The sequence below is a fragment of the Neodiprion pinetum genome, chromosome 5 (assembly GCF_021155775.2).
Source record: "Neodiprion pinetum isolate iyNeoPine1 chromosome 5, iyNeoPine1.2, whole genome shotgun sequence".
Lineage (NCBI taxonomy): Eukaryota > Metazoa > Arthropoda > Insecta > Hymenoptera > Diprionidae > Neodiprion > Neodiprion pinetum.
Window position 1 is genome coordinate 18,635,867 of NC_060236.1, and position 25,718 is coordinate 18,661,584.

At 37.4% G+C, this 25,718-nt stretch overlaps 3 protein-coding genes across 5 annotated transcripts; 2 read left to right on the plus strand and 1 right to left on the minus strand.

Moving 5' to 3' along the window:
* The first annotated feature begins 424 nt into the window (after positions 1 to 424).
* On the plus strand, positions 425 to 10,886 carry Grip128 (gamma-tubulin complex component 5). Of its 2 annotated transcripts, XM_046626046.2 has the most exons (14): positions 425 to 744; positions 1,813 to 2,250; positions 2,861 to 3,123; positions 3,562 to 3,739; positions 4,119 to 4,335; positions 4,987 to 5,287; positions 5,464 to 5,660; positions 5,886 to 6,198; positions 7,048 to 7,267; positions 7,455 to 7,743; positions 8,197 to 8,397; positions 9,033 to 9,115; positions 9,586 to 9,745; positions 10,283 to 10,886. In XM_046626046.2, exons 1-14 carry the CDS (start codon positions 673 to 675, stop codon positions 10,327 to 10,329), a joined length of 2,979 nt encoding a protein of 992 aa, XP_046482002.1. In that variant the 5' UTR covers positions 425 to 672; the 3' UTR covers positions 10,330 to 10,886. The 2 variants fall into 2 exon arrangements, with proteins under 2 accessions (XP_046482002.1, XP_046482003.1); XM_046626047.2 differs by lacking the exon at positions 425 to 744 and having other exon boundaries at positions 2,165 to 2,263.
* Positions 10,887 to 11,223: 337 nt separating this feature from the next.
* RagC-D (Ras-related GTP binding C/D) lies at positions 11,224 to 17,002 on the minus strand. Of its 2 annotated transcripts, none has more exons than XM_069136128.1 (8): positions 16,831 to 17,002; positions 16,247 to 16,395; positions 14,849 to 15,255; positions 14,387 to 14,523; positions 14,001 to 14,143; positions 13,774 to 13,922; positions 13,303 to 13,513; positions 11,224 to 11,524 (listed from the first exon to the last, which is right to left on the minus strand). In XM_069136128.1, the coding sequence occupies exons 2-8, from the start codon at positions 16,258 to 16,260 to the stop codon at positions 11,494 to 11,496; spliced, it is 1,092 nt and encodes a 363-aa protein (XP_068992229.1). In that variant the 5' UTR covers positions 16,261 to 16,395; positions 16,831 to 17,002; the 3' UTR covers positions 11,224 to 11,493. The 2 variants fall into 2 exon arrangements, with proteins under 2 accessions (XP_068992229.1, XP_046482004.1); XM_046626048.2 differs by having other exon boundaries at positions 11,225 to 11,524; positions 16,635 to 17,002.
* A 696-nt stretch (positions 17,003 to 17,698) lies between these two features.
* Positions 17,699 to 23,912, plus strand: Oseg4 (intraflagellar transport protein Oseg4). Its single transcript, XM_046626663.2, has one exon. It carries the CDS (start codon positions 17,965 to 17,967, stop codon positions 21,505 to 21,507), a length of 3,543 nt encoding a protein of 1,180 aa, XP_046482619.1. The 5' UTR covers positions 17,699 to 17,964; the 3' UTR covers positions 21,508 to 23,912.
* Positions 23,913 to 25,718: the final 1,806 nt, after the last annotated feature.

Consider the following 25,718-nt stretch of genomic DNA (forward strand, 5'->3'; position numbering starts at 1 on the left):
GACAGGTAATTTATTTGTTTGATCTTCAAATTTCATGATGCTCGATTAACATGATAATGAAGACTAAGATGTTTACATACAAATTAATTCCTTTTATAGAAATGTGATCAGTTGGTGTTTGACCATGGCGATATGCACACGCATGAAGCGCGGTAAAGGTCTATTGAATAAAATCATCAATCATCTTCCCGTTGAATTACATGTGATAAAATTGTTTCTAAAAATTGTAAAAAATTCAAATTGCGTTAAAAAAAACAGTACCTTTCAAAGTAAGAACAATCACAGAAAAAATTGCGCGCCATATCTGAGAGTTGAAGGATAAAACCGAGGTCGGATTGGCGTGGAATACCCCATATACAACCAACCGACGTTTCGCTAGATAAATCAAATGTCTTTACTGCTCGATAGTTAAAGTGACTATTGATAAGTGATTGATTGGTGATTGGCCGTGTATTGGTAACAGCATTTTTACCATATGTTGGTACATGTTTGTTAATCGATTCGTTATCCATTTAATTGTCAACAATGTAGCGAACACGATGCGGTGAATGCGTGTAAACAAACTCAAATGTCGAATGTAAGGTCGTTCGCGATAGAAATACGTGCTGGGATTTGTTTCCGCATTGATAACGTTCCTAAAGGTTTTCGTCGATTGGAAACCAATTGGGAATAATGGCAACGAAGATATTAATCGACATTCACAATGACATAAGACTATTGATAACGGCGATAACGGGATTCGAGGTAGAGATATTTTAGGTTAAGTCGTGTTGTCATATTCAACAAAACAATATGAAATCTACATGAGATTAAATTAACCGAAATTGGAACGGAACACAATTTGAATAATCGCATGTTCCAATTTCCAATGTTGATTCATTCTACTGGCAAATGTCTGAGTAGCCAATCAGAACTTCAGGCCAGAAGTTTACAAAAAGAATAATGTTAAATTCCTCAGAAAACTACGGAATGAAAGCCTGAAATGCTTAGAAATGATACTTGCATGTTCTACTTGCACTTGCACTTCCCTTACTTATGCAAAAAGCAACGATTATCCAAATTCTGGTGGTAATTTTTTCTCGATATTAATAGAAAAATTCCATAGAACATTGAAAAAATCTGTGATTTGAAATTTCTCTCACTTGATTAGAGAAAAATTAATGGAATAAATAATGCTGATAGAAAAATTTCAGTAGGAATAAGGATTTTTACAATAAGAATTTTACTAGGACGTCAAGTTAGGTTTTTTCGGCAAAGAGTAAAAATTTAACGATCAAAGATAATATCATGGATGGTCTTTTACTAGTTAAGTTTCATTACTTGTTACAAAGGACAAAATTCATTGTTCTGCATCTTTAAAGGACAGCTCTGGATTTTGTAATTTTGATGATAACTTGCCAATAGAAGTAAAATTAAATTTTGAGAATACGAATTGAGTGGAAGAACATATCATTCTGTGATTAAGAATTTTGATTTCCTGTCAAGATTTTCAAAAAATTGTACTAATTCCCCAAAAGCAGTAATTTTCTCTGAATCTTGCCTAAAATGCCGTAAGAATTTTTCTCAAATCTTGAGGAATTACCGAAATTTGATGAAATTCTCCAATCAATAGAAATATTTTCAATCAAGTTGATGAAATCGAATGTTTTTACTATTGTGATATATAAGCTAATGTAAATGATATTTGGATTCTAACTCTATGCGAAATTGTTTATCAGAAATCAATTTTCTAGGAACTTGATTACTTAGTTATTTTACAACAGAAAAAATTCGTGAATACAAATCATCAACGCTTTCATCTATTCATTGCAGGCGGGAGAAGAAGGTTTTCGTATCTGTGAGGCGTTTGCCTTATCAAACGTAAAACACCATCGATATCTTTCGGTGAACAGTCAAGCAACAAAGAGATCGATCGACGATGTGGTTAGCAAGTTTTCAATACACGGAAAATACGAAGTAGCTAACAAGTTCCGAGAGCTTGTCGATACATTTTTGTCAAGCTTCGATTTCGACCATCATCCTCAGTACGACCTGCAGTGGGCCTTGCTCTCTCTTCTTCTCGACTTATCCTGCGAAACTAACAAGTCCGAGCTGCATTGCCTCGAGACCGTTAGATCGTCAAGAGGAGAGTACAGCTTCAACGTCACTGTCGCTAACGAAAATGAACCCACTGAAGAAATCGACTGGGGACAATATCTTAGGGAAGGACAGGAAGATTTTTTCTGCGATTATCAGAGCGAGTCGGACAGCGTAATTTTATATAGTTAAACTTATATAATGGTGTTCATCTATTAATATGGTGAAAGAAGCCATTCTTTATTCTCGATGATGAATCAGAAGTTAAGAAGAGGCAAAACAGTTCAAAAAATCTCCAGACATGTTATTTGCGACAATGATTGTGTACACGAATGAAACCAATTCACATAATATTTATCAGAAAAAAATCTGCGCAAATTCGAATCACACAAGCTAAGATATAAACTATTTGGAAGAGAGAGAGTTTTATTATCAGAACGTTCAAAATGCTGAAGATCTTTTAAACGGATTTTCCTTTCCACGTAACTTATGATTTGAGCTTTGGCGCAAATTCATCCTGTTTGTTGAACTGAATGAACTAACAACTAGAATTTAATTACAAAGTGAACAGAAAACTAAAATCCTTGTATATTCAAACGAATTTGCGGCAAATCACAACGAAAGAACTAGAAAAAGTACACCTTTGTAACTCTGGGAAAAAAATTCACACTGTAGCGTTTTCTGAGCTAGAACTAAAATCTGCCTGGCTGGTTATACAAGAGATTGAATGCCTGGAGGAGTCACATATGTGTGTTCTATATAAATTTATTTCTATTGCTTGAAGGAGTGGTCCAACAATGATGACCCGGAGCCTTCAGGCATGGCTGAACAGTCTTCACCTGATAATTTGGTCAGAGATTTGGTCAGCGTGATACCAGTGAAACGAACGGAAAGCACACTGGACAAATTATCGGAGAGTTTGGCAGATGGAGTTGAGTCCAGAAACTGGCTGAAGAATAATGTTCAGAACAAATGGTGGACCTGGATTGAATATAACAAATATCCTGTCGATAGCAAATTTCCTGATGCCGGATTCTGCGAACTATGGTAATGAATTAGTAAAATAGATGGAAAGATGCCGTAGTTTGATAGTTTCAATCTGCTTTGCTTCACGCTGGATACAATTCTTAATGTGAAATTTGTTCAATCTTATGAACATTGATGTATGTCTAATAAATCGAATTTAAAATATTTTTTCACATCAGTCTTCAAAATTTCTTTGAAGAAATATAAAAATGTAGTTTATCTTTGTCTTGGAATAAAACTGTATCATAATTCTTCTCAGATCCAAATTGTGGATGAATATATTAGAAATACGTTTCAAACAACAAATTAGCGGCCTCGTTCTATTAATCGTTACAGTTCTTGAATTCAAAATTAGGTCTGTGATAATCGATTTCAGGCATTTTACGAAGAGAAAAATCCCCAATAGATTTCTTGCAACAGTTTGATGAAAAAATTGTGTAGAACATTATTTTTCAACAGGAATGAAATCACATCAAGAGGTTTACAACAAACTGGAACTCTGAGTGAATATCAAGCATGCAGAGAAGTTTTGTGGATGCTTCATTGCCCGGTGCAGATGGTTTTGTTTCTGAAGAACAACTCAGACTCGGAGTTATTTTCTACCAAACAAGACATTTCCATACCCAGTTTATCCCAAGTAAGTCTATTGAATTAGGTCGAAGTTAGTAGTTAGTAGTTAGTTGAAATAAGAAGATATCGAGAGAGAAAAATCACAAGTCTGCAACTTTACAATGGTTATGAAAGTATCAGTTTTAAAAATATTTAATGAATGCTTTATTTTATCACTGTTTACAAAATTTCTGACAATGCCGAAGTTGCGGAATAATGATTTTGCCTTGAAACCCGTCGTAATGTTAACATTCCAATACCTAAAATATGTGTTTAATACTTTTTTGAATATCAGTGAAACCGTACAAACTAGAGATCTTGGAAACTCCTGGTGTAAAAATTTTTTCAATGAACCTAAGAGAAGAATATGAAATTATGTTACTAGGATTTTATTACGTCTCTTTTAGGATGCGTTCATCAGTATTTTAGATCCATTATGCAACTATTTTGTAATGCTTCGCGAGTTGGAACAGTTTGGCGAGAATTTGTACCCGAAACACACGTCCCCTGAAGTTTATCAATTCCCACCTTTAACTTATCAGGCATATCACAGAGCAGTGATGCAGCATTTGAATAAAATGCGTGAAGGAATGATTAGGATCGAAAAAAAGTTCGTGAAGCAAGGTAAGTCGTTTAAAATAAAGTTACAAAAATAATTGATTCAGAATAAACGTCTTTTCGAACTAAAAATAATTCGATCCAAAATTACATCAACTTTTTTTAGCAACATTTAGTGCTCATACAATTTTAGCATATGAAACATGCAGTTGAATTTATTTTTCTTCACCGATAAACATTTTCTGACATTGGAATATTGTTTTCTTCGTCACTGGTTTTGAGTAATGCAATTCAGTGTTGTACATTTTTGAATGTGTACCTGGAAACAATTGAAAAATAATTTTCAGTTTAAAGTCATTCTCAGTCACTACACTTTTAGGCGTCAAACATTTCCAGACCTTATACATTCCAGTTCGAAGGAGATTGATTATTTCACAGAAATTCTGATGAAATATATTCCTTGGAATCATTAAAAACAAGTTTATTTACGAAACTATTGTCCTGACCGAATTTTCACCTCTCTGCTCAGCTTTATTTTGATTCAAAGTGACTGTTTTTTTCGACTGCTAAAATGTGCGATTCATATCACATTTTCTACATTTTCTCACTCCTCTCAGTTTGAAGTAGAATTGTGGCCTACAAATGAGCAAATTTCGTAGAAAAAAAAGCAAAATTTAGTGTTAAAATCTCTCAATTTTCCGAGATTTTTTTGTTCAGATGACTGCGACACACTTTTGTCAATGATGAATGATTTGAGACCATATTTGGATGGAATTAAAATGCTTTACGAGGTTCATCAGTCAGTCACAAGCGAGTGGGAGTATCACTTGAACTGGAAATGTGCGTCAAAGCTTTTGTCTGGCCTATTTTTTGAGATGCAGAACTCCAGCAGCCGTGAAAAGGCGAACATGTGCACCAGCTTATATTTGCAAAGTCTCAGCGTCTACTTGAACATCATCGATACATGGCTCAGCGAAGGACGATTCGAAGATTGGAGAGAGGAGTTTGTAATTGCCAAGTTGGTATTGCATTTCCTCGTCTATTTTTATTCTCTTTTTTCGGTTATTCTGATTCAAATTTATTAATCTTATCAATGCAAAAAAAAATTCAGTAAAAAAATTTTTACCTCAAACGTGTCAAAGAACTCTCTAACATGCTTTTCAATCAGTAATTCACAACTTGATCACTCGACAGAATACCAGAAGATGTTACACTTGAGGACGAAGAGCAGCATGATACGTTCGTAGTGCGTCCATTAGATCAAATTTGCCTGAACGACCCGATAATGGAATTATTAGTGCACAAAGTACGTGACATGGGTAGAAGCATCGAACTTCTTGTAAGATTGGATCGAATACCAGATATGTGGAGGATGGTAAACGACAGCAGTGGTCAGTGATTAACGGATTCAGTTGTTCTCCGCTTTTTCTCTTCTGCTAAGCTTGAAAATCATCTCAGCATCTGAAAACAGATTTTTCTCTCAACTTGAATTATATTTTTTGTGCCGGTATTTGTCTTCTAGAACAAAAGGGTTCAACTTTGAATGAATATTGCACTGCCAATTTGCAGGATTCTCTTTACCGATCAATTAAGATGAGCAAGAACAATTTTTTCAGTTTCGAGGATATCTCTGAACCAAGAATTTCTCACCGAAGTGATCTCCGAATTCGGTAAATACAATCCGACTGACTTGACGGATACGGTCGACGTATCCGCGATTCAGATGACGGAAGTCCCTGCATTGGAACCAATTAGTTCTCTGATCAAACAAAACGCACTCCAACAAATGTCAAATAGTAATGATCCATTCTTGTTGAAAGCTTTCGAAAATTATGTACCGTTTGATCTATTGAGAAACAATGATGCAGTCGATGGGAAGATTTCTAGCGAAAATTCTATCACCAATTGTGATTTTAACATCTTTGAATGGCGAGTATACTATTCAACGATAATTGAAGTTTTATCAAGTGGATTAATGACAACTATATTGAGGGGTTTACATATGCGAATAGACAGCTAAAAAAATGGGGAGAATTTTGGGAATTTATATCCCGACAACCGATTCTTCAATTGAATTGGGGTTTCTTTTATTCAAAAGTATGTAGATCAAGCTTTATTTGTAACTTTTTTTTATTGAGATCGATTCACAAAAAGCATTGTTATTTATAATAATGTTAAAAATTTCACTCAGTGACATGTTTTGTGGTTGGCCATGATATCCCGAAACCAGCTCAACCGATTTGCAGCAAATTTGGAGACAGTATTCTTGAATAGTTTACCCTCTTTACCAAGATACCATTTTTCTTAACCGTCATATTTTTCGGTTAGTCAAGTACTTCAATCGTAAATGTTGAACAAAAAAACGAATTTCAACATCCAACGGTAACCATTTTGTTAGAAAGGAAAGAAAAAATATTTGCAGATCATGACAGAGGATCATTTATCCAAGAATACTGTCACCAAACTTGAAGTAACTCCGTTCTGAAGTTTTTGAGATATTGTGGAAACCACAAAACATATCATGGAGCAAAATGTTTGACATTATTGTCAATACCAATGCTTCCTGTCGATCGATTTGAATTAACAAAATATGCAAATCCAGCTCAATCTACATACTATTGAATAAAACAAACCATAATCCAATCGAACCATTGGTTGTCGAGGTATAAATTGTCAAAGTTCACTTACTTTTTTAACCGTCTACTTGTATACTATACCCACGAAACTAAATATATCTTCGATCTCAATACTTGATTCTATCTCTCATTACAATTCCAGGCTTGAAAACACATCCCAGTCTATCTTGCCTTCGAGGAGAGTTCTGAAGAGTGTTTTATCAAAAATATTAAACACTCGATACAAAGGTGCTAGCAAATTGGTCAAAGATATTATGGTTGCCGAATATAATTTAGAAAAACACTTGAAACTAATGCGATGCATTTACATGATGGAAACTGGTCATGTCATGAACAGGTTTTATCAGCAATTGTTCACTGAGGTATCATGTTCTCTTATGATCGATTTAAAACAAATTTTATTCCAATCCCACATTTCCAAGAATTTTTTAAATATTTGTTATTTTCCAGAAACTGAACATCTCTCGACGCATTTCAATGGCATCTGAAAGAAATTTTCTCATACTGCAAGGTGATTTCACAGATAATTAGCTTTTGGAAACTTTTCAGATCGAAACAAACGCCACGTGGAACAATCCAAATGCGTTAACAAACCTACTGGAAGAAATACTGTCTCAAGAATGGCCAGAGACGAGTTCTCGCTGGTCGATAGTCGTCAGCGAGATTAGAACTCATCAGGTTCTTGTAGCGGCGAACAAAATAATGCTTCACTACGCCATAAGCTGGCCAATGTGCATGGTTTTGACAAAAGAAGCCTTAGTCAAGTACAACGACATTTTCAGGTTCCAACTTAAGTTAAAATGGGCCCTTTGGACTCTCGATCACCTGAGATTTAGTGGTGAGGAATGATCTAAATTTTTTCAAGGACTTTGGTTGGTTCATATCATTTCTAACATTCTCAAACATTTATAAAAATTCCAGAATTTTTATTATGCTACAGAATATGATTGTATTATGGAAAAAACCTGATAGTAGCACAAAGAATTGAGTTTAAACTCAGAAGTTTTTCAGTATTTCAGCCAAATTGTATGTCAAATATTTCAAGCAATTTATGAAAACTAGTAAAGTATGGTTTAGAACCTCTGCGATTTTTTGCTCTTTAGATTTTATATTTGCACTTAAAGATTCTCATCTAATAATAGCAGCTTCTGATCGAAAACTTGGATTTATTATTATGAAATGTTTCAATAACATTTGACTGGACATTCCATAAAATATGCTTGAAGTGTTTTAATTTTATTTTTTTTTTCTAGCAAATTATTTTCATTTTCACTAAATTTCATTTCCTCAGACCTCGAGGGCTCCAAATCAGCGGGGATGAACGACAGGGTTCAACACTTCCAGGCACGACGATTAGAGTCGCTAAGATTCTGGTTAATTCACGCTATAGGATCGATTCACGCTTATTTGTCTGGCCAGGTTTTACAGAGCCTCGGTTCAATGTTGGAAAAAGCTCTTTCCGAGGCCGATAACTTGGACACTATTATCAGAGGTTGGTAATTCGCCTTCATTGTTTTTTTTCTTTGTAAATTCTAATTTATTTGAAATCATTTGAGAACGCAAGGAAAACATCGAAGATCATGATTAAAATTGAGGAAATCGTTCATTCGTAAATAGAAACTGAACTCAAATATTTTCGACATTGCAATATTTAACTTAAAATTTACTAACAATAATTTAGCGTGATTGCAGATATTTAGAAATATTTAATATTTATTGAAAAACCTAAATTGATACCCTGACTAATTGCAATTAATTAAAAAGTCCTGATACTTCAAATATTCTAATGCTTAAGAACTTCTGGAGTAGATACTTTAAAAAAATTTCTACGTACATATTTCAATCCGTTATGAGCTCAGAATGATTCTATTAAATCCTCAAAATGTTGAAAAATCCGATTTCCCATTACAATGCGTTGTATGCAACTTATTTTCATAACTTTCGTCTGGCTTTCAGTCTTTTTCCATTTCTATTTCTCTTTCTGGTCGAATTTCCAGAAAAATTAACCGATTAAAATTATGCATCATAATTTCACTCAGCAGGTTTTTCGTTACCAAAGATACACAAAATTGTATGCCGTACTTGGTAAATTTTTATTTTTTTTTGTTCACATAATGTTTTTTTTAGTGCACACCGAGTATCTGATGAAAGTGCACGAGCACTGTCTCCAAACAGCAGAATTCGAAGATCTAACTGCGACTATAAACAGCGTGAGTAACCGTATATTATTAGCCCTTGTGGACACTAATCTCAAGTAGAGCGAGTAGTGAAATAATCAATTCTTCGTGTTCATTATTTGATAATGGCACAAAAAGTTTTAAAATCAACATTTTTATCTAGTCACTTTTAGATCAACAGTGTTTCTTTTTTTGGGCGCATCATTTTAATTGTAAATCCGACAGTTTGAACGAGGGCTCTGTGATTAAACGATTAATCGGAATCATCAATTAATGGATAATATCAGAAAACTGATTGATCGAAACCACCAATTGATTGATCGATTGGAAAAACAATTAATCGATTAATCGCACAGCCCTAATTCGAGTGAAAAATTAATTCCTTTACCGCTTGCTCACCTTTTTTCTTCTTCAAACGTTCATTAATCATGGACGATTGATTAGTTAATTCATTACTGTGTCCCGACAATGAAAAATTTATTCTACTTTTGCAAAACTTGCAGCTGCTGGAAATGTGTATTTATGTTCGGGACCGGTGGAAACGCGGAGCCGAAAACATTATTCCAGCAGAATTGGACATGATGGAAAGCAGCTATATTAAATATCACACTTACTTGGCGCTGGCGCTGCACAATGCGGTCCAGCACAAGGATGCTGACTATTGTAAGTGTCTGATTTTACTACAAGCGTTACAAGAAATGTTTCAGTCAAATATACCAACATTTTCCAATCATTATGATGTCAATACGTGATGTTTATCCATATTTAAAATCTGCATCATGAACATTTATTATAATCCGAAGAACATTATAATTTTTCTAACTCTTATAGCCATGAAAAAATTTAATTTTGTCAATATCTTTTTTTTCAATTATTCGCAGTAACAAAACTGTTCGGTACATAAGGATAAGTTTGTTTCTAATTTACGAGGATAATCCGTGCACTGAAATCTATTCGCAGTATAAGAATATTTGAATTGTTTTTTTATCTAATTTTAAAATCTGTGCTATTTTATTGGTAATACTTGAACGTTAATGTTATATATATGATAGGTATGAATATTGACTACGAAAATTGAATGACTTGTCGGAGAAAATAAGTACCGCATGGTATGCAAATGATATGCTGCTTTTACTAACGATTTTGCTTTAACATGTGCTAATATTTTTTGTTTCTTTTTCTGTGTTGCATTGATTGCAGTGACCGGCCTCAGCTCCGCTTTTAACTACAGCATACCCTGCGCCTAACTCCAGCCTACTAACTAGCTGCACCAAATTACAAATGTCCATAGATTTTGCAATCCATGAATCGACTGATCAGATTCTCGATAAGCGTAATCGTCAAGTTTAAGCAATCACTCAATTGCGATCAAATTTTGTTGAAAACGACGGAGCGTTTTTGTCTCCATTGTGTTCTTAATTATTAATTTATATAATTTGTAAAAATATTATTTCGGGTGATAACGAAAAACAACTTTTTGCAATATTCTCTTTCAATGAGTGAATTTAATTACTGGATGAAATTTATGAGTTCAAGAAAAATATGAGAAAAAATGTTCGAGAATCAGTTTGAAATTTCTGTAAACTTTTCACAGAGCTTATTAACTGATAAAATTTGAAGCTTAAGAATAATGCCTAAAAATCGGACTGCAAGTATTCATATGAAAATATGAGAATATCCATGGTCAGATAGAAAAATTTGTACACTAGATGTAAACCGAGCGAAAAATTGTTTATATTGTAACAATACGATGAATTAGTTGCGTCTGTGATTACAAAATACGTTTTAAATGTCGAAAACTTTTATTATTTATTACACCCGCACTTCAGATCCTGAAAAATGTTTTTTTCCTACTTTCCAATCCCCTTTTATTCCCATCGAACCATCCTATTCCAGACAAACTGACGCCGCAATTTGCGAGCTGCGCGGAAGACGAAGATTCCCAAGATTCCGAAAACAGTAGCGAAATCTTTCAAGACGATCGAATGACGGAGTTGAGCAGAAATCTTCTGACCGAAGTCGCATACCAAAGTTTGCCTCCGTCAGGAATTTCCGTTCCAATGCCCAAACTCATGGCTATCAGGGAGAAAAATCGAATATTGAAAAATCAGGGGTAGACATTTTCCCTTCTCAACTATGTTCGAAAAGTTTTTTTTTTATTATCGAAACCTGTATACAATTGTTTTTCGAATTGACCCAGTCTAGCGGTTCAACTGAGCGAACAAGTCAAGGCAGCAACGGAGTACGAACAAACGTTTTCCTACTTGCGCTGGTATCGGTACGAGGAACGTCTCAAGTTGTACGCCTTGAACTCTAGCGCAGATTCGCTCTGCGATGAACTGGACGAGTATATCAAAGGCATCGGAAGAGAGGAAGAGTCAGATTGGTGCGAAGGGACGAGTTTTAGAATTCTAGGTCGGAGCGAGTGAGGTGTCTATATGCCTGAATGTGAGAAGAGAAGACAAATCGTTGAAAAAAATTGTTTGGTTTATAATTTATTTGTTTTTTTTTCTTCCTTTTTAAATATATTTTAACAATATACATTTCTATACAATTATTTTACACACCGAAGAAATATGACCGTTTGCCGACAAAACTGCCGAACGCCATGTAATATTTCTTCTTATTTTTTCTTTTCATTTAGTTGCCGCCGCGAAGTTCAGGCAAGATGAATAAGACTGCAGGGTGTCTCCGCCTCAATTATTGAGGTTGGTTGACGACAAAATGCTACTTTTTATGGACTTTATTGTTTCATAAAATTATTAAAAAGTATTCATTTTTGTCTAACCAACAATCTTAAATACTCTAACATATTATAAAAAAAAAGTATTCTGAACAAAGACAAGGAACACCCTGTGTGGATATTTTCGATCCTGTAAGGCGAAAGACTGAAATATTCGTTTACCAGACGGATAAAATTATGCAAATTGTAATCTCTGTGTTGTTTAATTTTCGAAGTATAAAACACAATGGCTAATTTGGTAATCTTTAACGCCTAGAACAGTGTTTTTCAATGTATGGGTCCCGATCCCCAGGGGAGTCGTCAACTCTTACTCGGGGGGTCATGATCGCAAGCCAGGTAAAAGTAATAACCAGGAACGAAGTTTTGCGCGAAATCTTTTGATTTTAAAAATCCTTTGAAACCACTGACATAGTTTTATTATGAACCTGGGGGCTCGCTAGATTTTTTTTTTACTTGTAAAGAGATGGCGAATTAAAGAATCGAAAAATACTGGTATAGAAAAATTAATTATCTTTTCTAACAAATCTTTGAAATACAATAAAAAAACGTATGATGTTACTCTATGAAAAATCGATCATGAAATGTGCATTTGCGATTTTTTTTTTAACAGGCAGATAGATAAGCACATAGTTATAATCAGTTCACCTCCAGCTGTATTTGTCAAACGCTCGCACGTTTTCAGCCACTAGACAGGAATGAATCAACCGTTTACATAGAGATTGAAGTGTAAAGATATATTCGTCGTCAATGTTAAATAACATAGCCAATGAAATTTCTTTTATCAAAGCTACGTGCGCTATGAATATCTTTGGGAAAATGAGTCAATATATTTCCTGTGTTTGCGATATCCTATTTTTTTGATATGGTCATTGTCAGCTTTCGGTACAAAACATGTTCCTGTAGTGTTCTGTTTCTTTCACTTTTTGCTGCCTTGTTTATTAAAAGTGACCATGCGTCGGTATTAAAATTGATCCATCGGAAGGAAACGAAAAACAGTTGTTGTCTTGCAATTTCAAACCATGATTTTTGTTCCTTTACGTTGACTCCATTACACGTTATGAATAAATATGCATTGCTGATAAATCTCTCTCTCTCTCTCTCTCTCTCTCTTCATTACAGCAATAGATGAGAGTTGAATCTTAAATTTGTTGTTCCCGTATCAGAAATCGCGAATGTTTAGCTATCGGTATGAGTATCGTTCATTTATCCCCGTCGACGGATAAATAAGAGAATATATTTTTTACCTTACTTATGCGATAAAACGATCTAGTTTTCTTTTCATTTTATTACTTTTTTGGTCAATTTAAAAATATCACCTACTCTATATATTACACAGCACATATATACATATAAGCGTGTATATATTTGTAAGGGAAACGACAAAGGTCTTTTTCTTTATTGAGGTAAGACAAAAACGTGTCTCTCCAGTTTTTTGCTTCACTCAAATTCGATTTCTTATTAGCTGAATCTTGCTTACCGAGGAATCGGTTCGCTCTGGGTTAAGGCAATGGTGCCATTTTGTCCGATCGCGTTTGTTTGCGGTACAGGAACATCGGTGGCAGATTCATTGGCACTTACTGGGGACGTGGAATGATTGTTCATGCTGGCTGCTGCGAGCGCTTTGTTGCGAAGTTCAAAAACTTGCTGTATAGCTTTTCGGAAACATAAAAAGTTGTAGTCGATCACACCTGAAAAGCAAATACAGGCAGTGATTATGTGGTGAGGGTACAAATTCGAAAAGAACTGGCCAAAATATGTTGCACAATTTTTTTTTTCACTTTTCAGTGAGTTTCAAATCTTTTATAAAGTAAAAAATATTCATAAAAAGTATGTGAATAATTTAGTTTTTTGAAAATGGTAAGATCTAATCTGTTGGAAAAGTTTACAAAAGATATTGAAACAAGCAAAATGTGAAAAAGATTCGTGTCTATTAATCAATTCTACTTACCTTGCCTGTCAAAATTGTTTTCGCGCAAAATGCAGACCAGTGCCAAGAATTTGTTTACTTCTCGCAGGTACAAAATTGTACCGTTATTGAGTTTGATTAAACTTGAGCTTTGATTGTCAAAAGCGGCAGCTTCGTGATCTTCCCTTAAACTGCAATTGTCGTAATTTTCGGATAGTTTTCACAAGAGAATTTTGAGTGTGAGAAGAAATTTATTGATTGCTACCAACCCGTAGATACACGATACGTCGATCACAACGTCTATCATATCACAGCAAAGCTCGTAACTTTGCATATCGACTGGTGAACTGTCCGTTGCTATGTATATCTTGGAAACAACGTCGAATAAAAAAGCCTTCTCAATTGCAGAGTTCTAAAAATAATCGAAACGAACCTCATTATTAATATTGCTCCTAAAGAATCTCAAATTTTTCCAAACTCGCGTAATTGATCGGAAAGCGACTAAAAAATTTTGAATCACTGTAAAACTTTAATACCAAGTTATATTTAGTAAAAGTTTTTCATATTCCGAACAGCTTTGAGGGCGATTCAATTTTTATGGAATTTCTGAGATGTATTCTGGATTTAGATACGGTAGATAAATCGATAAATTTACCGATATAAGTATATTTAGGAGATTCTCAAGCGTTGGTAATTGCGGTATCAGTTTCTGAACCACTTTGCTGAACGCTTCGAATATGCTGTGGTCATATATTGATGTGAGATGAAAGCTCAGGTGAATTTGGTCGAATCCTGAAAGCAAAGAAATGGGATTAAATTCTAATTGACTAATAATCCAAACGACTAATCTCAAAATACCCTGACGTCTGCAGGTTTTTCACATTCAAAATTATAGTTTTACAGTTTGCTAAACTTAATGTATTGAACGAAAAAATTCAATCCATCATCACAAATTATATTTCATTCATCGTATACTTATTGGCGGAATCTTGGGGGACTCCATATCTTAACAACAAATTATTCAACTTAATTGTTGCTGATTTTCCCTGATAGCTCTGATTCTCCAGTTTTTTAGGTAAACTGGAAACTCTGAAATGTAACAATCTTAACCACTCACCAGAATCGGCGAGGTCATCATTAGCTCGTGTATGAATATCTCGTTGCGTTTCCATTTTGTGATCATCTGAAAGGCCATCTACCTTGTGTATAAAGACTTCGAATTTTATGGCCTGATTAACTTTGTAAGCCTTCGTTACGGTCAGGTGCAATTTGTTCAATGCCTCCATGTAATCATCTTGAGCATCTATGACAAATACCAATGCTCCACAACCGCCGAATATCATGTCGCTGTCGAAAGTTGGATCGAAGAAATCTATTTGCCCTGGAAAGTCCCATATTTGGAACTGGACAAAACTCGAGTTGCTTATGTCATCTTTGATTATCTTATTTGTACTTTCTAGAAACAGCGTCTCGTTTGGTGACATTTTGTGAAAAACGACCTTCTGTATCGACGATTTACCGCTCCTGAAAGAAAGCAGACTAATTTTTCACGAGATAATGAATTTTTCAATAGTGCAATCAGCCACGAAATCATGAAGCACTGCGTGAAATATAAGTTGATCAGAAATCTGTTTTTTCTTCTCTACTGAATTTAAAATAGCTCTAAAAATCAACATTCTGAATCTTCAATCTGACTATGATTCATAAAAAGTGTAATTTCATAAAACCATATGTAATTGCAGTTGATAACGTCAAAGTAACGGTATGTTGATAGAACAGTAACTGCTTTGCAACTGTAGCATAACTTCGAAGGAGTTGAATTTGCCACTGGATTTTAGACAATCCAAAAGTTGCGAAATAGTGTTTTCACAAAAATGCATCGTTACAGTATCGTTGCAAACTTTAACCTGATAACAGAATTTGGTAAATCAGTAGAATAATCAAAGTTACTGACTCTCCTTATCTTTGAAATCATGACAACGTGAGAACTTTCAACTGATGGCATATTGACTTTGAACTTTCTTTGTTAGAACCTTGACTGATGTCTCAGAAACAGTACAAAGCAGCGCATACAGCAATGATAATTGGTTATTTGTATTTTTATTGGATACGATGTATGACTCTCAGAGTATTTCATCCCACAAATTAGGACTTGATAGAACGAATCTTCAGTTGGTATTATTAAGATAATGAAAAATTGAAACAAGTACTGCTTTGTAAACTTGGAATGACTTTAAGGTACTTGACTATTCTAAAATGTGTATATGTCTCACTTTATCATTATTTATCGAATTCGGGTAATCCAAAAATTGTGAAACACCGAGTTTTTTCAAAAATACATTGTTACAAGAATGGCCCGAACTTCAATTTCACTCGATATTTCTGATTCCAGCTTTTAAATTCCGTTGAAACTCGACTGACGATAATGCTTGACCACTGTCATCTTGCGACAGAATTTTCCCTGCCTGCATATGTCCGACAAGTGCAGCAAAGCTTATTCGGACCTGGAACTCACCTTCTTAATCCCATGAGCAATATTCTAGGCTTCTGATCACCGGCCAAGGGACCGACCGGTCCGTCACCTTCACCGTCGAACGGTGTGTAGCCAAAGTCTTTCGGAAAGGATCCGACGTCATAGCCGGTTTGATATTGATCGTCATCGTCCTACGAATGGAAGATTAAGAGGATCAAAATCAGAACTCGGGCCGTTAAGCCAGTTGTTTTATCATGTTGAATAGGGAGGGATAGCAAAGAATGTTGATTCGTTTAGCGACAAATATAGCCACGCTACATATTTCGGCCTCTGGGCAAAAGTTGTGACGACTTATCAAGTGAATACAATTATTTAGTAGACTATCATTTGTTATTTTGTACGTTTCATAGATTCGTGTATCTACACTTACCATATCTCGTTATTCCAGAATGAGAAATAGGAGTGTGCAGTTAATCTTGACCAGTTATACTGTATTGTGCCCGAGTATCGCTTGGGTTCTTATCTGTTTTAATTTTTGTTTTTTCTTCTTCACCCTCTTTATTTTATATGATTTCTCAACTATGAATCCAACAATAGATACATGCAGTGGCTGTAAACGCTTTTACCACCGCTCTACTTGTTACTGCCCACTGGTTGCTGTCCTCGCTCCTCGGTGCTGTAGGTTGTCAGTTTATATCAAGTTTTTGTGACAAGCACTAAATCAACGGACTCTACAAATCGCACGAATCGCTGATATACTGTGACCGTAGTCACTGATATATTGTGTGTGAAATGTGGATAAATAATACATAAAATACATATATATATGTATACATGGTTGTGTCGTCAGTGCGATATGTATTATCACGTAACCGAACTTCGAATTGTCAACACGGTGGCAGCACATGAGACAAAATACCTTTTTAATTTTAATATTCGCTTGCATTTATACGATCCAACGTACATGTTTACCGATCCTCATTTGTATTTTTGATCACAATTGGCCAACTTATCATATTATTAATGGACAAATGATAATCGGATAAAATATGTGCGTGTTACATATTCTCAGTTGCCAAAACAGGGATGAAACTTGAATTACTTAAATACAGATAGATAGACTGATTAGATTATTTTTAAATTACCCGGATGTAATATTTCCATTAAATAACCTGATAAATATTTATGGTCGGTGCTCTAAAGTTTGGACAAGGGATGAAACAAAAATACAAAATGGGATTCGCTGAATCATTTTCAAATTTAAACATCATACTCAAATTTAGATATCATTCGGAATTTTAAATCATTTCTCAAATTTGGAAGAGAATTTATAACTCCGGTGAAGAAAAGAATGCAAAATATGACTTGGAGGATTTGTCGGTAAGACGGTAAGCTTGATATCTCCACTCACTGAATCCCCCGTCTAGCAATTTGTTCATCTATGACCGAGTTATAATTTCATCGTTCATTGTAAACGCGCCGTGAAGTTGGGTAAAGTGTCAACAAGCTCGGCCGACGTCAGTTTGTTTTCGTCAGCAGTCAATATTATGCCCGAGGACGTTAAACGTTTAGAAGAAACGGACTTTTTCAACCGTCTCAAGTGAAAGTCGGGGTAATTACGACCGTGTCTTAACGATGTCACTCAGAAACTAATCGTACCGAGAAGTAATTAACCTCCAAAGGTAAACGAACCCTTGTACGCTCATAACTAAAAAAAAAAAATCAAACAAAAAAGAAACGCGTAACAAACACAACCAACAATGTTCGTATACCTGAGTAAGAAAATAGCCATACCGAACAACTTCCGATTGAACTGCATGGCCTGGAACCAGCAACAAGGCTTTATCGCCGTGGGTGGCGAAGATGGCCTCCTGAAGGTCCTGAGGGTAGATTCAAGCACCGGAGGCCCGACATCGTCCACCTCGAAGAACTTGGGCTTGGCGGCAGCGAGCAATCTGAGCATGAACCAGACGCTTGAAGGCCACAATGGTCATGTCCAGGTCGTGATATGGAACGAGGAGCACCAGAAGCTGACGTCGAGTGACCAGCACGGCGTAATAATAGTCTGGATGCTGTACAAGGGTTCGTGGTACGAGGAGATGATAAATAACCGCAACAAGTCGGTGGTGAAGGGAATGGCGTGGAGCTCGGACGGTCAGAAGATCTGCATCGTTTACGAGGATGGAGCCGTGATCGTCGGATCCGTCGACGGCAATCGAATCTGGGGCAAGGAATTGAAAAACACGCTTTTGACGGGAGTCCAATGGTCTCCTGACGGAAAGCTGCTGCTCTTTAGCGTGAAGAGCGGTGAAGTCCACCTCTACGACAACCAGGGTATATTCCTGATGAAGCTTAACATGGTTCCGCTGAGTGTCACCAAGCCGCAAAGTGTCGTGGCGCTGGACTGGTACGACGGAAAAAACGGCCTCGTCGCGACTGACGCGCCCTCTCTGATCGTCTGCTACCAAAGTGGGAAGATTCAGCTAATGCGAGGCGAGAACGACGACCGACCGGCACTCCTTGACACTGGAATGACCGTCGCTTGGTGCTGTTGGAACCACTGTGGCTCGCTCTTCGCCGTCGCCGGAATGATGCCGACGCTAGTCGGTGGGGAGACCAGGGAGTCGAATTTCGTCCAATTTTACACGCCATTTGGGGAGCTAGTCAGGATGCTGAAGGTACCAGGAAGAGAAGTAACCTCCTGCGCTTGGGAGGGCGGCTCGCTGAGACTCGCGCTCTCGGTCGACTCGCACATCTACTTCGCGAACATCAGACCGGACTACAAGTGGACCTACTTTGGGGGGACGGTGGTATTTTCCAGCGAGAAGCTGACCCGGGACGGGATATGCGTCACCTTCTGGAACGCCGAAGGAAATTTGACGTACACTAAACACGTCAGGGCTTTGATATCGGTCGCGTCGTTCGGTGAGCACTGCGTACTTGCCGTGAAGAACGACTCCGGGCAGGTGAGCGAGCCCTACGCGCTTCTGGTCTGCAATACGATCGCTACTCCGATCGACGTCAAGCACCTGCATACGGAGCCGTTGTGGGTGGCAATGACCGGAAACGTAGTGATAGTTGCTTCACGGGACAATTTTACGCTCTGGAGTTTCAGGATGCCCAGAAACTCGGCGTTGAATTCTGGGCGGACCAGAAGAGATCGAACTTATCACATCGACGACACTCCGACGGGGGTTACGGAGGTCATTCAAGATCTGGACAGAGACAGAGCCTTCGAAGCTCCGCTGAACACAAAGCCGACTCTGGACCCAATCTGCTGTATGGTTGCGACGGAGAAAGTTTTGCTTCTAGGAAGAGAATCGGGGATGATTCAGCGGTACTCGCTGCCCCAGGTAACGCTGACAAACCGATACGCGACTGCCTCGAAGCCCTGCAAGCTCGCCGTGAATTCCAACTCCACGAGAGCTTCGATCATTGATACAGTCGGGATCCTAACGATGCTGGATCTAGAGCCAGCTAAAAATGGTAGCGGTGACGAGGAAGACGTTAGAAAGTTCGAGCGCAAGGATGTCTGGGCGATGTGCTGGGCTCAGGACAACCCCTCGCTGCTTGCTATCATGGAGAAGACCAGAATGTACGTTTTAAGGGGACTTGATCCCGAGGAGCCAATATCCTGCTCGGGGTACATATGCAGCTTCCAGGATCTGGAGATACGCTGCGTTCTCTTGGACGAGCTAATGCAGAAGCCTGAAGAAACGCGACGCGAATTAATCGTTGATTTGGAAGTCAAGTCGCTGCGTGACACCAGGGAACTACTTTCCAAGGTCGGTCTCAAGGAGGCGAACAGCTTCATTCAGGACAATCCGCACCCCAGACTCTGGCGCCTTCTCGCCGAATCAGCGCTAAAGTATTTGGACCTCGAGACGGCTGAGAACGCGATGGTACGCTGCGCCGATTACCTTGGAATTCAATTCATAAAAAGACTACGAAATGTGCACAATGACCAGCTGAAGAAGGCGGAAGTCGCCGCGTTCCTGGGGGACTATGACAACGCGGAGAAGCTTTACCTGGACTTGGACCGCAGGGATTTAGCGATAACTTTGCGTCAGAAGTTGGGTGATTATTTCCGCGTGATCCAGTTAATGAAGATGGGAATCGGTGGGTCGGACAAGCAGATGGAGCACGCATTCAACAAGATCGGCGACTTCTTTGCCGAGAGACAGAACTGGGACAGCGCAAGGGAGTATTACGAGAAGGGCAGCAACACGGAGAGGCTCATCCAGTGCTACTACAAGCTCGAAGAGTACCACCAACTCGCTGGAACGATAGAGCAGCTACCGGACAAAAGTCCGCTGCTCAAAACCGTCGGCAAGATGCTCGCGTCAGTCGGAATGTGCCCTCAGGCTGTCCTGGCGTACGTAAAGTACGGAGATGTTAAGCTGGCCGTGGACACCTGTGTGCGTTTGAACCACTGGGACCAGGCGGTGGAGTTGGCCAAGACGTACAAGATGGCGCAGATAGGTGAGCTGCTGAACAAGTATGCGAGCCATCTTCTGGGCAATGGAAAAATGCTACAGGCTGTGGAACTGTACCGGAAGGCGAACCACCATCTGGAGGCGGCGAAGCTGCTATTCGCGCTTGCTGAAGAGCAGGCGAAGCTCAGAACGAATCCAGTGAGGACGAAGAAGATCTACGTGTTGGCCGCTCTCCTCGTCGAAGACCACTTGAAAGGCGCACCGGCGGCGAAGGCGGGCCGAAGTAACGTTGTCATGGGACTCACAGAGAGCAACGAGGACACCAAGGTCATTGAGAGGGCCTGGCGAGGCGCCGAAGCCTTCCACTTTCTGCTCCTGGCCCACAGGCAGCTTTACGACGGACAGCCAGACGCCGCAATGAAGACCTCGTTGCGGCTCAGAGAGTACGAGGACGTCATTGACGCCGAAGACATTTACTGCCTCCTGGCGCTCTCGAGCTGCATTAATCGCGCCTTCGCCGCGTGTTCGAAGGCCTTCATAAGGCTCGAGGCTATGGAAAAGATCGGCCACACGAAGCGGGAGGATTACGAGGAACTCGCGTTGGCCATTTTCACTAAGTACAGTCCAAAAGACTCGCGGAACGCCAAGTCGGAGTGCGTCAATTGCGAGACTCTCGTTCCTGACTGGTGCGTCGCTTGTCCAAACTGCGCGACGAGATTTCCAGGTTGCGTTATATCTGGAAAACCTCTGATGGATCTCGCCAATGCCTGGGTCTGCAGCGTGTGCCGGCATCATGCCGCCACTGAACGCGACATCATCAATGTCAACGCTTGCCCGCTTTGTCACAGTGTTATTACTTATATGTAGAGCGTAGTACGTTATTTGATCGCGACTTATTGCGTACTCTTAGGTTTATATTCAATCTTGCCATTGAGGAGGTTTGTTGGCCAAAAATTGATGATTTTCACCAAATTTGTAACGAGATAGTCGCACATTGAGTATTGGTCGGGTTATTTCATTCGTATGCTGCAAAGATCTTTAAGGAGAGCTTCCGATGAAATTACCAAGTTCGGCAATCTTCAATAGAATTACATGCGCATGAGTCTATTTGATTTAGGCCCTTAAAAACCACGAACAATCATTTAATAACCGCAAAAATGTTTCTGGTAACGCATGTTTTGGTCTTTGTTAGGTTCTAGACTACTTACTCTTATTTATTTTGAGTAAGAGATGTCGGGCTGTCACATAGACTTGTTTTAGGATTCTTAGCATCCATACGAAGAATGCCTAGGATCGTTTTTATTTTATTATGGCCCCAAATCTGAAAGACAAAATTAATACCCACACTTTACACTTTCTCTTCAATTTCTTTTTTATTTCCATGAAACCAAGTATTCATAACTAGAATACCTAATATTGGTAAATTTTTTCCGAATCCTATTTCCAGAACATGAGTTTTAATTTGTTTTTTCAGATTTGGGGACATGAAAAAGTAGAAGCGATTTTGTGAATTCTTTTATGGGTGCTAGGCATCCTAAAAAAATCAATATGACAGTTCAACATCTTGATCAGAAAAATAAAAAAATAAAAATTAGAGCGAAAAGTATGGAACCCATCAAAGACCAGAACACGTATCACCAAAAACATTTTTTCGGTTTCGAGATGGTTGTTCGTGGTTTTTGAGGTCCAAAACAAGTAGCCCAATGGGCATTTAGCTCTATTGAAAAATACCCGACTTAGGATTTGATAGGATAGGACTTAGCAATTGCATTGGAGGCTTCGCTTAAAACTATGAAGATAGAAAATAATGGGCTTAGGTGAACCAAGCTCGGATATCATTGGTACGTTTCGAGTCGCTTTAAAGTTGTAAACAATCTAATATGTAGATTCATTCGATTTTACTTCTATGTTAAACAGCTCACTTTATTCAGGGGACTTTGTTCCGCAAAATTACTCAAACAGATTTTCTTTCTTTATAAAAATGTGCACATTGACATCGGCCGAAAGAGTTATTATTGAAGAACAACTTTTTGATTATAGCTTTCTTGAGAGATTCAATTGATTCTGTTGTACCGATGATTTATACCCTTCGACGATACAAAGTTGAAGTTGATAACGTTACGATAACGGATCATTGAGAAATATTAGTTGTAAAATGCGTTTCAGATAATTATGTTGCCAGATATCAATTCTTCTGAAAAACTCATCGTTGCATTAGAATTCAATTCTTGTACATCTGATTTTTCTGTGATATATCCGAATATACAGTTAGCTAAAAGTAAAGCGTTATAACTTTTAAGTTGGAATAACTTGAGAAACAGAAATTTATTAGTTCCGGAATCTAATCAAAATAATGAGGCCTACAATTCACTCGGACATAGTTATTAGCTCATTTACAAAGCAATGATAAATTGGGACTTGTGCATATCAACGGTTTTCAATATGCTCTTAACTTAATCATATGTGTACTAAAAGCCTTAGAAATGGGTAAATCAAATGAGTTGGATTCATTTTTTTGAAACAGCTATTCGTTAAGAAATCATTTCAAGTAGAAGACTGATTAAAAACTTAACTACAAATCTTATATGTTGGAATTATGAAGTGAATTTGTAACAAAACAAAAAAAGCTATCTTAACGTGACAAATTATCTGAAATTTGTTCCTCAGTACATTTGTAGCAAAACCGATTCTTGGGTCTCGGCTTCTTATAAGTTATATTATATATCGAGACGGACAATTAATTTTTTTTGACGTAGTTAGGAGCAATACGAACAGATCTGAATTTTGTACAAAACGAAGTATTTTTCACAGTGATCTGAAATCACTGAAACATACTTCAATATTTTCGGTTTTCGAAAATTCATTTCGGAGCTATGAATCTTTTCGTTTCAATTTCTTTTCATACGTTCATTGTAGAGACTTCGAAATTTTTTTCAATAGAACAATTCTTTTCAGTTATCTGGACTTTAAAAAACCTGAAACTTTAGTATTATAATAACTGTTAATGAATCGTGTTGTAATATGGTTAGTGATTATAATTATTATCATTTTTTTTGAATAGGTACTATATAAGTAGTTAGTAAATTATGTACAACATATTGTATAGGGAAAAAAAGTGTTTTAGTACAAAGAGAATTCGTTCCGTCCAATCAGTACTAACTAACAAATTGTTTATTATACATTTAATGTTCACACATATAGGTATATATATACATATATGTGTATATATTGTATATGCATTTTACATGTATACACGATTAAAAATAAATGAACGATTATGCATTTTTCATGATTATCTAATGGAAATGTTGGCTGCCTGTATCATGTGTTATATATTGTATATAATAATCATTCTAATATTTTTAGCTGGACTTCAGTTCCAATTCCCGTGTTAAAAAATTCTGCAACATCGCACTTTACTCCAGAATAAGATATCACGTTGATCTTTCGAAAATTTTTTTGTACATATTTATCTCTGCGATTTCCGTTAAGAGTCGCGAGCTCATTCACAAAACTGTTATTGTTTCAAGGCAAACAAGTTTAAGAAACACGTTCTCAATAAGAAAACAATTGTGATGAGAACATGTATCTGTAAAATGGAAAACAAAACTAGCTACAAAACTGTACCATCCCCTGCAATGAGCAAAATTTTTCGTTAGTTTTCCAAGAAAAATAATTCCGTAACTTGTTACTAAAACTTTGCGTGAATTTAGAATCAAAAATGTTTCAAGGTATTTTGCGATATCGGTAATTCATGCTTTGGCTCAAAAGTTTTCACTTTCTGAGAATTATAGGCATAAGTATACAAAATTGAAAATGACGACTGAAATTGAAATGGGACACGGGTCATATCAAATCGCAGCTTCGAACTACGAACAGATAAGATTGAAATAACGGATTAGTTGCAATTTCGCAATCTGCGAATGAAATAGTATATTGTGTAACAAGAAGGCAAACTCGGTCTTCTCGAGTAAGTTTTCAATATGAGTCGTAGATGAGCGCGCATACGAGCCGAAGGGAAATATTTCAAATACGCAAGGCAAAAGATCATCGCCTCCTTGTTGCACATGATTCTTTATATCACAAGACTATGTCACGCGTTTTTTGACGAAGCATGAAATTGAGGTTAGGGTCGCGCAATGTCAGATTTCTTTGCGACAGCACGTACGTGCAGTACAGAAATTACCACTTTGAATTTCTAGAAGCTGAAAGTGAATTTTTTCTGTACTCCGCGCATGCGCATTCACAGATGCACTTTACCGTCGCAGAAACGGCTATTTTGGGTTCCCAAAACTAGTTCAAAAACATGCGTAAAACATGCTCGCGTTATATAAAATGTCTTTGATGATACATTTGGAGATGTTTCGCAAGCTTGAATTAGCTGCACTAATTAATTTCGAACGTCGAACAATTTTACGAAGAGAGGTCGAAGGAATAGTCAAATAACTTATTGATACAAGTGGATGTATGGGATATAAACTGTATGAATGAAATGATTGCCGCTGATTGAAAATGCGATTTTTTCAACACAGCAATTCATGACGTATTGTACGAAACCCCAACAGTGAATTCGTAGAATCACGCCATTTCTTTATTTCTACGTCCAAAGAAAATGTGTCGGAGTGACTTTGTTCAGAATTGTGCATAGAATGAGCCTGTTGATCTCTTTTTTGCGTTTGAGATACGTGTACTTCGATATTTGAAGATATTTACGTCAACGTCGATATCGCCCAGGGCACCCCCTTAATACATTCAAGAAATTTTTATCCAGGTAGAATCTTGAAGCTATTTTCGAATGACGTTAGTGCGATGGATAAGATACTACCAAGGGCGTTAATAAAGATGCTTCAGATTTTTACCATCATGATTTGATCGCTATGGTATTTATTGTAAACAACTGGATGATCATTCCGGTGATGGTTGCAGGGGGTATTTTCTATTTCATTACAATTTACTACATCAAAACTGGGTAGAGTCTAAGGAGACCAGACGGCATCGGTAAGTGATAGTTGAGGAACCAGTATGTCGCGAAAACTGCAGACTCGCGATTTTACTCCTTTCGCTGCGTTGCAGATTCA

Bases quoted from the DNA above. Each gene is read 5' to 3' on its own strand.
- Grip128 (XM_046626046.2), top strand. From the start codon at position 673: ATGGCAACGAAGATATTAATCGACATTCACAATGACATAAGACTATTG. The intron at 745-1,812 runs GTAGAGATATTT...TATTCATTGCAG, and splicing joins CGGCGATAACGGGATTCGAG to GCGGGAGAAGAAGGTTTTCG. The intron at 8,398-9,032 runs GTTGGTAATTCG...TGTTTTTTTTAG, and splicing joins CTTGGACACTATTATCAGAG to TGCACACCGAGTATCTGATG.
- RagC-D (XM_046626048.2), bottom strand. The intron at 15,256-16,246 runs GTGAGTTCCAGG...GCTTTCTTTCAG, and splicing joins TTGCTCATGGGATTAAGAAG to GAGCGGTAAATCGTCGATAC. The intron at 13,514-13,773 runs GTAAGTAGAATT...TTTGCTTTTCAG, and splicing joins AAACAATTTTGACAGGCAAG to GTGTGATCGACTACAACTTT.
- Oseg4 (XM_046626663.2), top strand. From the start codon at position 17,965: ATGTTCGTATACCTGAGTAAGAAAATAGCCATACCGAACAACTTCCGA.